This window comes from Anoplophora glabripennis, unplaced genomic scaffold (genome assembly GCF_000390285.2).
Source record: "Anoplophora glabripennis isolate ALB-LARVAE unplaced genomic scaffold, Agla_2.0 scaffold68, whole genome shotgun sequence".
Lineage (NCBI taxonomy): Eukaryota > Metazoa > Arthropoda > Insecta > Coleoptera > Cerambycidae > Anoplophora > Anoplophora glabripennis.
Genome location: NW_019416739.1, coordinates 1,511,766 through 1,525,843, shown reverse-complemented (window position 1 = coordinate 1,525,843; position 14,078 = coordinate 1,511,766). Strand labels below are relative to the sequence as shown.

General features: G+C 32.3%; 1 protein-coding gene across 5 annotated transcripts in view; it reads left to right on the top strand.

The window, feature by feature from the left end:
• The window catches only part of LOC108905221 (catenin delta-2), a gene marked incomplete at its 3' end in the record, with an annotated part of 112,089 nt that extends 103,196 nt beyond the window's left edge, over nucleotides 1-8,893 (top strand). For all 5 annotated transcript variants that reach the window (XM_018708013.2, XM_018708011.2, XM_018708014.2 and 2 more), the window contains 1 exon segment: nucleotides 8,010-8,893. In XM_018708013.2, coding sequence (XP_018563529.1) covers nucleotides 8,010-8,893 — 884 coding nt within the window.
• Between the last annotated feature and the right edge of the window lie 5,185 nt (nucleotides 8,894-14,078).

Genomic DNA, 14,078 nt, shown 5'->3' with positions numbered 1-14,078 from the left:
TATATATATATATATATATATATATATATATAGTGCTATTTTTTAAAACCTGACAGGCCAACTTTTTTTTTGAAGTGATAGACTAGTACTTCCAAATACAAAGTTGTAGGAAATAACTTGATTAAGAAAAATTTACAAATTATTCTTTCCGGTGTTGCCAGATTTCTGCAGTAGCTATTAAAACGATATTTTTTTAAATGGCAATACCATATTTTTTTAACATAATTTGACAAACCTTCAAATTCTAAATAGAAAATGTTATGTAACATTTCTTTATTGGAGTAGCTGTTTTAGATCAATCAGCAAAAACAACGAAAATAATATGCAGTCATATTCAGGGTTGCTTATTATATTATTATTATATATTTATTATTATATATTGCTTATTTTATATCTCAAATAACCCTCAGTTAATGTTTCTGTTTGATACTTAATTTGATAAAAACATGTTTAATTTAACTTTATGTGTAATGTAATTTTTTTAAATCCTGACGTACACCAACTTTTTTATTTGAAGTGATAGTTTTGCACTTCCAAATGCAAAGTTGTGGGAAATAACTTGACTAAGAAAAATTTACAAATAATGCTTTCTGGTGTTGCCAGATTTCTTCAGTAGATACTGAACTGACTACTAAGCAGATGCTTAAACAATATTTTTTTAAATGGTAACACCGTATTTTTTTAACAAGCAAATTAAACACTTTTTTATCAAATTAAGTATCCAACAAAAACATCAACTTAGGGTTATTTGAGATATAAAATATAAGCAGCCCTGAATTGGACTGCAGATTATTTTCGTTGTTTTTATTGATTGTTCTAAAACGGCTACTCCAATAAAGAAATGTGACATAACATTTTCTATTTAGAATTTGAAGGTTTGTCAAATTATGTTAAAAAATACGATGTTGCCATTTAAAATAACATCGTTTTAGTAGCTACTGCAGAAATCTGGCAACACCGGAAATAATTATGTGTAAAGTTTTCATAATCATGTTATTTCCTACAACATTGCATTTGGAATTTTTTAAAAATAGCACTGTGTACAGAGTGTCCCAGAATAATGTGTACAACGGAAGACCACAGATACATGGACTCAAAATAGGCATATTTAGGCCAATTCACCTATATCCGAAACCGCTTCGTTTGGCCTCTAGATTGCCTCAAAGTTCGTGAAAATTTTTTTAATTTTGTAAATAACTCAATTGAGCGGTTTGGGTACAAAAAAATATTTTTTAAATGTCTACGTTACCTTGCGACCCATATTATAATACTTAGCAAGTGGTTGACTGTAATTTCAGTTTGATTTTAAGTCATTATACATGCCAATTCTTAATGAGTGTTTACTATGATAAGATATACCACGTTACTTCATTTTTCGATATGGATACACACATACGACGAATTAAGAATTATTTTCAACGTGCCAAATTTTATTGAAATAATTCGTAAAAACAATCAAATAAAATAAAAAATGCTGGAGATAAAAGTAACAAAGTTGATGTTATTAAAAGTACAACATATTATAAAAACTGTTCAAAATGACCCCATTGTTTCTAAAACAAAGGTTAATTTGGTGAGAAAGATAAATGACACTCTTCGCAGTTCTTAAGGACTATTTTTTAAAACATTTATGGTATTTTGGATATGCCTCCACAACTCTTCTTCAGTATTAGATATGGCACTGTTGTTTTCAGAGTGCCCTAAAGATAATAGTCGCAAAGTGTTAAGTCTGGTACTGGCCAGTTAACAGAAACATTATACATAAATCACATGTTAGCTCTGAGTAATAATGGCACATCTTCCAATAACTTGGGTTTTGCAGAAATTCTAAATAAAATTCACCATTCAGTCTATTAGGTAGAATAACAGGACCAATAATAATGCTATCCCAAACAAGATCAAACTGAAATTACAGTCAACCTACAAAATCGGTGACTACTAGCACTCAGTGGCGGTTCGTGAAGGAGGACTCTGGGACTCCGCCTCCCCCCAGATATTTTCAAACTGTAAACTTAAAATAATTTATTTATTTAAATCAATAAAAAATCTAAATAGCATGCATTCAATATGTCTTTAATTTAAATATACATATATCCCAACTAGGTTGGTTGATCGATAACCCACTTCAGCCCCCACATATGTTGGAATTTTACTTCTCGCGTTGTATCTAAGTATTGTACCTACACACTGACAGTATGCATTTTGGGGTACTTGCAAAACACAATTACCTTGAAATTCCTCAAAATTTTTCCGCGCACACCCACAGCCCCCGCATCTCCTATCATATACGTTATTTCTTCAAAATGCGCCCCCCCTGTAGTCAAACCCACGGGCCGCCACTGCTAGCATTTTGTTAAGAATTGAAATATGGGTGACAAGATAATGTATACATTTAAAAAATATTTATTTGCACCCAAACCGCTCATTTAATCAAAATTCTACAAGAGGCCCAAAAACTTCCAAATAGTATCACGTATCAAATAAAAAATAGTTGTCATTATTGCCAGAAAGAGGAAAAAGTTATGAACGGTTATTATCACCATACACCAATTTTGTAGGAGTTGTCAGTTTTAAAAAACACTCTGTATAACACCAAAATGTGTAGATTGAAAGCAAAAGTCCACACCCCAAAAATAATCAAAATCCAATATTACGTACTCGAGTTATTTACAAAATTCAAAAAATTTTCACGAACTTTGAGGCCATCTAGCGGCCAAACGAAGTGATAGGTGAATTAGCCTAAATCTGCCTATTTTGAGTCCACGAATCTGTGGTCTTCCGTTGTACACGTTATTCTCGGACAGCCTGTATATAGTTAAGAAACAAAATTTCTTAACTAGCTAGTCGCTAATACTTAACAACTGTTATAGAGATGTTATAGATACACAATGAATCATATTTATCAGACCAGGGTATATGTGATAGAATTTTTAAAAATACAGTATGATAAATTAAAAAAATAAATTTTTTTATACTGGGTTTAGGAAAGTTACTTTTGTATATTTAACATCATTGCATTGCATTGCATTGCATCATTTTAACCAAACTTGACCTTTTTCGAGAAAATTATAAATTTATGAATCTTTTAATTGCCAAAGTATAAAATTATGATACTGTTAAAATTTTAAACAAAATTAGCATTACACATATTTGCGGAACATATTTTTATTTATTTAACTGCAAATTATTTATGTATCATTGTAAAAAAACCGATTTGTTTAGATTAAAGTTAATGTATGAAATAATAAATGACATCATCCAGAAGTCTAATACATTTTTATAAAGCAAGTATAAATCATTTTTTCTGTCAAAGTTCTTAATTAGGAGCTCGATGCGGCAAATATTTTAAACAAGTGTTAGTGCGTATTTGCCGATACTAATTATTTACAGAGGAAGTTCTCCAAAACTAGACACATTTATGGGCGACATTACCTAGAAAGGCCACTTTCAGCTCGACAAACTTTATCCAGGTTTCCCATATGCTTATAGGATGTGGGATGTATGTTTTCTAGATTTCAAAAACATGGATGGCAGCAAAAATTCAATCCTGAAATAGAAGAATAAATATTAACACCTTGTAGAAGCAGTTTGTACCAAAAATATGCTGAATATTGTGCAAGTTGAAGCTTCTCATTGGACTGTGCAAATAATACAAACACTTCTACTCAATGACTTTCTACCTAAACGAAATTTTTGTGAATGACTTTTCTCCAAAGACAAAGAAATACAAATTTAATTTTTATCATTTTATCAGCACACACAATTTTGGAATTTTAGTTATTTTCACAACTAGTCAGATGAAAATTCTTATGCAAAAGTTATTTTCTCCCAAAAGTGAGTGCACTTTTCTTTAAGAACATTGTAGTATGTGGCTTAGCTTCAGTTTAGTGGAGAATGGTGCTAAACGTTCTAAGACAAAATTAAAAATTATTATTAAAATGTGTTTCCGGTTGCCTATGATGTGGTTTTAGAAGCAATAATCTGTGTATCAAATAGAATAGACCTTTTTAGTAGTGAAGTCACATATGCCAAATAATAGGCAACCCCATAGTGCATTGTCATGAAGAATTTCCCAATATTTTTACTAAATCAGATTTTGACCTTATGTACTTTGAACATAAGTGCCAAAAAAATAGCTTCTTTGTCATGACCTTAAATATCGCGATATTCTGGCAATATCAAAAATATTTAAGAAGTTTTAAATCCCACGTGACAAACTAATAGAATTATAGAATTTATAAATTTATAGAACAATATTAACTTTCATAGTAATTAATAAATTAAAATTATATATATATATATGTTACTGAGCATGCGGATTAAAGATAATTTCATGTAAGCGAAGTAGCCTCGCAACAGGATATCATCCTAGAAAAGTTTGGTTGTGGTTAAGAATACGTCTATAATAAACCACTGAAGAAAAAAACACTCGATAAACATACTGACACAGTACAACACCAAGAAAAACAATAAAAATACTTAGTAGAACTATTAAATGCCAAGGTTAAACAAATCAAGAGAAAATACGTTAATGATGACAGCGATAACATATCAACAGGATTTCACCTGCGTATGAGGCTATTCTTTCCGAGCATGAGCATTAGGAATAAAACGGCTAATGTTAAATACGAAACACGCGTTGGTTGTTCTTAAATACTTCCAAATCCTTGTAAAAATAAATTAATTTGAAGTTGTTCATTTTTATAGTATCTATGTAAATAGTACACAAGGGTCAGATTCGGTCTGTACAATTTTAACTATGACAATTTGTTGCAGGTTACCTAAATATGTGATGTCACATTAAAAGAGTCTATTTATTACAAATATATACAAGATAATTTTGGAGGAACATCTCAGACTAATTTCTTGTTTTAATCATTTATTTTTTTTAAATATTAATCGTAGAAAAACCACTGCTAAGCGCATTTGCTAATTTCCAACTGTTGAGAAAATATAAAACAGGATTTTTTTTCAACTTCAATAGGGAGCATTTTTGGAAAAAATGTTCATTTATTTTTAAAAGTACTATCACATACACTCCTCAAAGTCTGAAGTTAAATTTAATTGTATACTCGGGGTGACTATGATGTACTTTAAGGGTAGCCTTCTTGGATGGAAATAAATCAATTTCAGAAAAGTCATTTGATCAAGTTACCTTAGTACAATTTTGCTTCCTTAAAATGTTACAACCTGTAAATAATTTTCTTTTGTTCTGTTTTGTAGATATTTCGGTGAAATTTGTTACAGAGAGCTTTTGAGGCAGGGGAAGATGAAATAGGCTTAATTTTTATCTAAAGCATAAAAGTTGATAAAAATAACTGAAACAGTCTAATTTTGTTTGTAGAAATTTGGAAAAAACTTTATTTTAAGTACTATAAAAAAAGTATACTTGTCACATGTTGCTGGAATCACATAATTTCCAGAGAAAAATGGATTTCAGTTTCCTTCCATAGTTGTCAGTTACGAAGAGGTGAAGTAAATTTGTGTATTCATTAAACTCTATTTAGAATTTAGATCAATTTTTCTTTATGCAAAAGTCAACACTTACTGAGCTATAGGCTTTTATAGTCTATCTAAAAATTGTTGAGAGCTGAACAAAAGGATGTTACTATATCTAGATTCAAAATTTGCCATTTAGTTATAAAATGCGGTAATTTTATTAATAATTTTGTGCTTTAAGGGTAAAAAGCAAAACTAACTTTTACAATAAAAAGTTACATGAGGCAAGTTCGGTATTAACATCTAGACGCCCCAGATGTGTTTAGTTTTTTTCTAATTACAGGAGATGAAAAGACAAAGAGATATATCTAGAGCATCTAGATGTCAATACCGAACTTGCTTATGGTTAGTTTGTTCTTTTGTTTATTTTAATTGTTTTGTTATACAGGGTGTCTCAGTTTTAATCTTTCGGGAGCAGATAGTACAACGAAAAATAGTGGTACATTTGTCGTATAAACGTATTTGGAAATCTCAAAGTTTTCGAGATATAGGGTGCTATTAATTAAAAAAAAATTCATTTACTGCAAATATCTTCTGACATAATTGATGTATTTGAACTAAATTTGGTGAACGTTATATTGGGTCAAGTTTCTATAAAATGCTGTAATATCAAGATTTTTGCGCAACCAGTGGCGGAGATATGGGAAACTCATTAGACTATTTTATAAAAAAAAATAGTACGGTCCTGTGCAAAATAATAATTGATAAAATTTTTTTGAAAAGCATGCCAATGGGGATAAAAAAAATAGCTCTTACATTTTGTCGATATCTGCCTGTTTACTAGCGGTAAAAAATATTTAAAAAATCTAAAAAACATGGAAATTAATGATTCTCTTTTAGTTCTTGTAATAATCAAATAATGATATTATTGATTCGAAGGATGCTGTTTTATTTTTTATTTAAATTAGTTGAATCTAGCCGAAATATTTTTAACAGGAATTTAAAATCCATTAGCGCACAGTATCTGGCTAATTTGGAAGGAAAAAAGAAATCCAATTTTCCGTAAAACAGAGACAGATATCGACAAAATGTAAGAGGTATTTTTTGTTCCCATTATTATTTTGCACAGGACCGTACTATTTTTTTTATAAAATAATCGAATGAGTTTCCATATCGCCGCTGGTTGCGCAAAAGTCTTGATATTAAGTACAATATCTCACGGAAACTTGACCCAATACAATGTACACCAAATTTAGGTCAAATACCTCCATTATTTCAGAAGATCTTTGCAGTAAATGAATTTTTTTTAACTAATGACAAACACCCTGTATGTATCTCAAAAACGGTTGAGATTTCGAAATAAGTTAATATGACAAAGAATAGGATTAGTATTTATATGGATATGACCTTTAGAAACATGTATCATAAGTGTATAATACCGTTTTTTTCAAATTCCATTGTCCACTGAATTTAAAAAATTTTTTTTAGTAATTTTCATACCCCACTGCTACACATGCTAATATGACATCAAACAATGGTGCATATTAGTCACAGTGCATGCATACTTGGGAAATGCGGTATTTAAAGTAAAGGTTATTAAATAGCAATGTTCATTAAAAAGCAAATTTCCACACCACCTGCCGTGTACTGCTCTTTAAGATGTTTTATTTTTTACTATGTAATTTTTTTTTAATGGCAAAATTAATTATTTTGAACATAAATTAGTTTTATTTGCTATTAGTAACATATCCACGTATCAATATAATTTAATAAATCATGTAAAAAATTGTATTTTTTAAATGATAGAACAATAGAACGTTCAGTGCTTCGTCCACATGATTTAAAAAATATATGGTGACTTTAAAATAACAATTAAGCCATACAAGAGCAGTATGTTTTACTAAATTACTTTCCATTATCGCTCTCTAACAGTTGACTTTTAACAAATTAACAACTGGCAATGCTGACAGTGCATTGATACAACTTGACAGACTACTTCCTGATCTGGTTTAAATGGCATAAACAGGAATTAAAATACAGTTTGAAAAATGAATCTCGATTATTTATTTGATTTAAAAAAAAATTAATTGCATTCAAACGGTATTCAACTCTCGAGAATTTTTAGATGGATTATGCAGACTTTTGAATAGAAGTAGAAAATTGTTTAATATATCTACCGGTAATAAGATCAAATTTAGTTAGACTGGAATGCTTCTAAAAACTCAATTACCGTAACTGATAATAGCAGTGGAATATTGGAATCCATTTTTCTCTGGAACAACCCATTTTAGCATGCAAGAAGTTGTCTTACACTGAATAGAGAGAAGGTTTATACAACATTTAAATTTTTTTGTTTATCAAAAAAGATAATAGTTCAAAAAATAAAAAGAACTTTCGGGTATTCTTAGGAACTTCTGTATTTTAGATAAGAAATAAGCAAGCCTATGTCATCTTCTGCTACTCCAAAAATATTTAGATACCAAGTTCCATTGAAATTTGTTCAAACTGGACTTAAAGTATGAAACGTCACTTCCAGTTTCCATGTTTTGTTACTGACTTTTTTATTTTAGGTGAAAATTTAGGTTGTTTTGGAGGTAGTAAAAAGAAGAAAGAAGTACAAGTCACAGAAGCAAAAGATAATAATTTTGCTACAGGGAGCACGGTAGGAAATTCAAATGCAGCAGCCAGGGAACCAGTACGAGGTATGGAACTTTTATGGCAGCCGGAAGTTGTGCAATCTTATTTGGCTCTTTTACAAAGTTGTTCAAATCCAGAGACTTTAGAGGCAGCTGCAGGGGCTTTACAAAATTTGGCAGCCTGTTATTGGCAACCAAGTATAGAAATAAGGGCAGCGGTGCGTAAGGAAAAAGGGTTACCCATCTTGGTAGAATTATTACGAATGGAAGTAGACAGGGTGGTATGTGCAGTTGCTACTGCCCTTAGGAATTTAGCAATTGATCAGCGGAATAAAGAATTAATAGGAAAATACGCTATGCGAGATCTCGTCCAAAAATTACCTTCTGGGAATCCGCAACATGACCAGGGCACATCTGATGATACTATTGCAGCTGTTTTAGCAACGCTTAATGAGGTGATTAAAAAAAATGCAGAATTCTCACGTTCTCTTTTGGAAGCCGGAGGAGTGGAAAGATTGATGACGATTACAAGACAGAGACAGAAATATACACCTAGAGTTTTGAAATTTGCCGGACAAGTATTATTTACGATGTGGCAACATCAAGATCTTAGGGATGTATATAAAAAGCACGGTTGGAAAGAACAAGATTTTGTAACTAAGACTGTAGCAGCTCGTAATGCTGGTCCTAATTCGCCAAATAATGCCAATAGCACTCTAAACCGCCCTATGGCATCACAGAGTGGTACTAGATACGAAGATAGGACTATGAAACGTACAACTGCAGGTGGTAGAGGTGTAACTTCTGTCTTCCAAAGGGTAAGTTAACTGAGTAAAGCGTCTAATGGGTCCTCAAAGCTTTTAAACTTAATTCTATGTTATTAGATAAATATCACTAAAACAAAATAATTTTCCGAGTTTTACCCCCCCCCCCCCCAGTGACAACTCGCAAAGATGAAAGTGTTATACTTTGATAATGAAGCATCATTTTTCACTTAATAATTTGTAGGCCCACATAGAGAACTGCCGTGATGAAAAAAATTCAAATTAAAGTAGGTGTGAGGTGTCCTGAGATCTCGAAAAGGGTTGCATATATATTTGTAAAAATATGTTCATAATCAAATGCTAGATATTCTTATTTGTCACAAGATTTTCATATATCTTAACCTTTTCGGTGCAGCAAACGCATCTACCGTGACATACGCTGAATGGCAATATTTTTCGGCTTGCGGATATGTACATGTACAGCAGCTTGTGTCATTTCTGCAACTAATTCTAGTATTTTAACCATGTTTCTATTAAATAAAATAACCAAAATGTAAAAATTAATGACCTAACAACATGTAAAAATCAAATATTATATAATATTTATAATAATAATTATTATATTATTTTATATATTATAAAAAAGTGGGTATCTCAACTTTTTAACCTAACCTAAAAATATAAGTACGTAGATATAAAAAATGAGAAAAAGGAGGTTTATTTGATTTGGAATTGACGAACAAATATTTATAAAAAATTAATATAAGCTTATTAATATGAAGAAAATCCTCAAAAAAAATTATGACAAGTTTGGATACCTAAGAGACGAGATATTAATAAAATAATTTTTCACGATTTAATACAGTCTTATGAGAATGTAGATTTTTTTGGTCTTTCCACTTAGAGTTTTTACAGCAACTTGTATAAATAGGAAACCGATATCTAAGGAACCATATGACAGCTCGTAGAAATCGATTAGGTATTTGTAAGATACATAATTTACGATAGTTCTCCTTCAAACTGCTATTGTTGATTAACTTAACGTCCATATGCGTGATAGCGGCAACGCCGCGGTTCTCGCCGTAGCGTATTATTTGAAATTCGCAGGTGTGACATATGGTGTATATTTCAAGCTTAGGCATCCAAACAAAGCCTGCCAAGTGCAACGTTGCCAAATCTAAAGGCTTACTACTTTAGTCACTAGTGAATGTACAGAAATTCTTGTTAGACTTTTAGACGTACCTCCGTACCCGATAAACCTCCTTAAGTAATATTTTTTTGTATGATGTCCAAAACAGATAATAAAGATACATTACATATATCACACATATATGTACCTTGACTCTGATTGTTTTCCATGTTTTGAACAAATAACACATCGCTTTGTAGACGTCTTCTTAGAAGTTGAAGGAACAAATTTTGGAAAATATTCTTCGCGTTAGTCGTTGCACCAGTGTAAATAATAAAGTCAAGGACGTATCCCGTGTCACAGTCGCACAGTAACAAGATTTTGATGCCGAAACGATGTCTTTTTGAGGGTATATATTGCTTTAGATTCTGTTGGAGGGTCGTTGTTCGTTGTCACTAAAATGTAATTTTAGTATTAGTAAAAATCGATCCCTTTTCATAAATCTGCTAAATACTAGAGTTGCAACAAATTCATCAGTTGACGAATAAGAATTTAATTTTTGTTTTTATATATGACTCATCAGTAGTAAGTAATATTGCCAAAAAACAATATAATTCTTTCATTTCTAAAAGCTTCCAATTTTTAAACTGAGTTTTCGGGTCAATCTACATACTTTGTTTATGAAATGAAAATATTTACTTCCATAATATCTGCATTGAAGTAGAATTCAAAATATTCAAAGCCTCATTATTAAAAGTTATTTCAATTTTGCAGCCAGAATTTGAATTATCAATGTTAGGTTCAAATTCTTTTGTTGCTCAAATAAAGTCCTGAGGAGGAATATTAATCCTGATTTCTTACCTGTGTACTGTGTTCCATATCCTCATAACTCAGTGTCGTTTTGTTTCATCATTTCTTGAAATAAAATTTATAATATCCTCTATTTTCGTTAATCAAGTCTTCATTACTTTCATCAAGCCATCCATTATTTTCTTCATTCTCCAATAGAACTCCTTTCTCTTCATCACTCTGTTAATATCAGCTAATTTCTTGTCTGTTAAATATTTAGAAGGAACATGTTAATTTTCTTCTTTATATAACAAACACACTCACAAAATCACATCAACTATTAACCTAATTACTCGGCTACTAGGTTAGAATTTTATACAGGTGCTAAATTGTTTAATCTTGTATTTACTAGATAACGCGAATTTATCAGAACGTCAGAACGTATTTTAATTTACATGGCGAATATATACGTCTACCACTGTCTACAGCAGTTAACTCATTCGCGCACATATACGTTTATATCATGAAATGGTTAAAGTGACAACATTTTGATGATAGAAAAATTAAAATTTAAATAAAATTCAAGGTACATATTGGCTACATGTTTTTAGGTAAAGTGCAAAAGTACATATTTTTTAAAATGTAAATTTTTCTGAAACCGATTCTGTGCAATCGGTTGTGTTATTGCGTCGATAGGCTATTCTCGGGAACCTCGGCCGTATTTCGTCTATTATAGTACGGTTACGCTTTTGCAAATTTCTTTATTTCTTTCTTATTATTTCTTTCTTTATCTTTCTGTATAACATTTTTTAAATCAGAGAGAGAGAGAAACTCTCGTGTGTACAGGGTTACTCATATAACATTTTATCCCCCTTAACTTTTATATTTTTTGAGTTAGACAAAAATAGTTAAAATAAAAGTTGCAGGGAATCTTTCTATGAGTTTAATGAGTTTATGAAAATAGAAATTATACAGGGCGTCCCAAAGATACGAACCAAACTTATGTTTTTTAAATGGAACTCCCTGTATTAGATTTTCAGAACCTCTGCTTCTTCCTGATTCCAACAATATATACAGGGTGTTTTTGAATGGAGTAGCATAAATGATACCAGTGAATCTACATTTCAAAAGAACACGATCTGCAAAAAATTGCCTTAGTAAAATGTTCACCCCTGAAGAGATATGGGCCATCAAAGTTTCCAAAAAAATTATGTAAATTGGCTGTAATTTGAAAACCGAACGAGGTACAAATAACAAAATTTTTTAAAGGTTTTTTACTAATACAGATACGAGTTTTCAACTATTTTTCGAAAATTTTAACCCCTCGAAAGGGGTTGAAATAACCACCCCTCAAGCCATTTTTTGCCATAACTTTTATATTTCGTAAAAACTCGATATCCAAAAATACGCATTAGATAAACTGGTTCTTTTAGAAACTTTTACCTCACTAGAAATTTTCCTTTAAAACTTTTCGTTTATTAATAAAAAAATAAAATGTATTACCATTCACCTCACACCGTATATGATTGCAATCAATCAAAGAAAAACTAAGTGTGCTGCTGTCATGCCAGTTGTCACAATTAACTCTTCTGTAAGTTGTCACTGTTATCAGGTAAATAGTTTTTGGGTGTAAATTAACAAAAACTGTAGGTCAAAAGTTAAGACTTTTAGGACATATGTTTATATGAAGTTTTTTTTCTTAAAATGGACCCAAGAATAGCCTCCTTAAATATTAGCACGTTATTAAGAAACACCCTGTATATTGTTGGATTCGGGAAGAGGCAGAGATTCCGAAAATCGAGGGTATTTCATTAAAAAAAAAAAACAAGTTTGGTTCGTATCTTTGGAACATCCTGTATAATTTCTATTTTCATAAACTCCTTAAACTCGTAGAAAGATTCCCTACAACTTTTATATTAACTATTTTTGTCTGATTCAAAAAATAAAAAAGTTAAGGGGGGTAAAATGTTATATGAATAACCTTGTACATCGTCGAATTTCAAATCTTACTAGAAAGGTGAGCAAACTCAGCTGACGCGGAATTGACCTTTCTCTCGGCCCTTCGACCCTAGAGCCGCACTGCGCACGTCATGAGCACCACGCCGGTTGGGTAAATATAACATTTTTTGAAACACCCTGTATATAAAAGTCATCAACATTCTGAGTTCATAATTATCTCTGGACCGTTCAAAGTTCAACGCAATATTTTTAGCCATCCTGTGTATAAATCCTATTTGAAAAGTTATATATTTTTCTTATGGATAGATTTAAAAAGGAATCTCCATAATGAAAGTAAAATACGTCAAGAAATAAAAAAAATTCTTGGGGGTCCCGTGCCGAGATCCGAACCGTCGACCTCGGAATTGCAACGCGACAGTTTTACCGCTGAACCATTATCGCCTCTAGACGCAGTTTTTCCGTATTGGTATTTAAATTCCCGTTCATAGCCGAAGTAAACAAAAATTTTCGTAATGCTAAAAATTGCATTTTTCTGCCGTAAAATCGTCCGCGAATAACTCAGTACGGTATAAAACATAAAAATAATCGCCCATCGCCGTACTGGAGCCGAGGGAAACATCGGAATCGGACAATTCTGACGTTTCTACCGCGGTGACGGTGACTGTGTGAAAATATTCTTAATCTCGTCTTATTTTTTTTTTAAATTACATTTGACCTAATAAAAGTTGAGGGCGACATAGATCAGAGAGAACGATGCGACACTAGAAAGGCGTCCCGGTAGCGTGTATAGGGGACGTTATCCGGTCGCGGAAGCGACCCGTACGCAAAGAGAAAAGTTCCGGCTCCCTCTCGGAACAAAGCGCGGGTGCCGGCAGTATTCATATAGAAAAATATGACGCCACTAAAATTGCGTTTTGGGCGAAATAATCCGGGTTTTACGAAAATATTTTCGGCGTTAAAATATAAAAAACACGCTGCAAAAATACGCCTAAGCTAGGAAGAAAGGACGAAACTCGTGTGTAAAAGCTGAGTGAACCCCCGATCGGCCCTCGGAAAGAAACCTTTACTGTAAAAAACCGCGCCGCGCGCGCCATTATTCTATGGCTAGAAATTGGCCTCAATGATTTGGGATCGAGGGGGATTATCCCTCTTTATCCTGCCTCATCTCGTGTAGGCCTGGACAGCCTTCGTAGGTGGGCCCCATCCGTCGTCTACCCCGACCGCAAATGCGGCCGGTGTAGGCGCTTTGTGGGACCTCCTTTTGTCCTGGCTGGGCCCCGCCGGCTAGGGCCCTTTCTTCTGGCGCTCTTCTTGCTTCGCCGGCTCGTCTGTGTAAACCCCGGGGGTAGTGTCATGTTTATG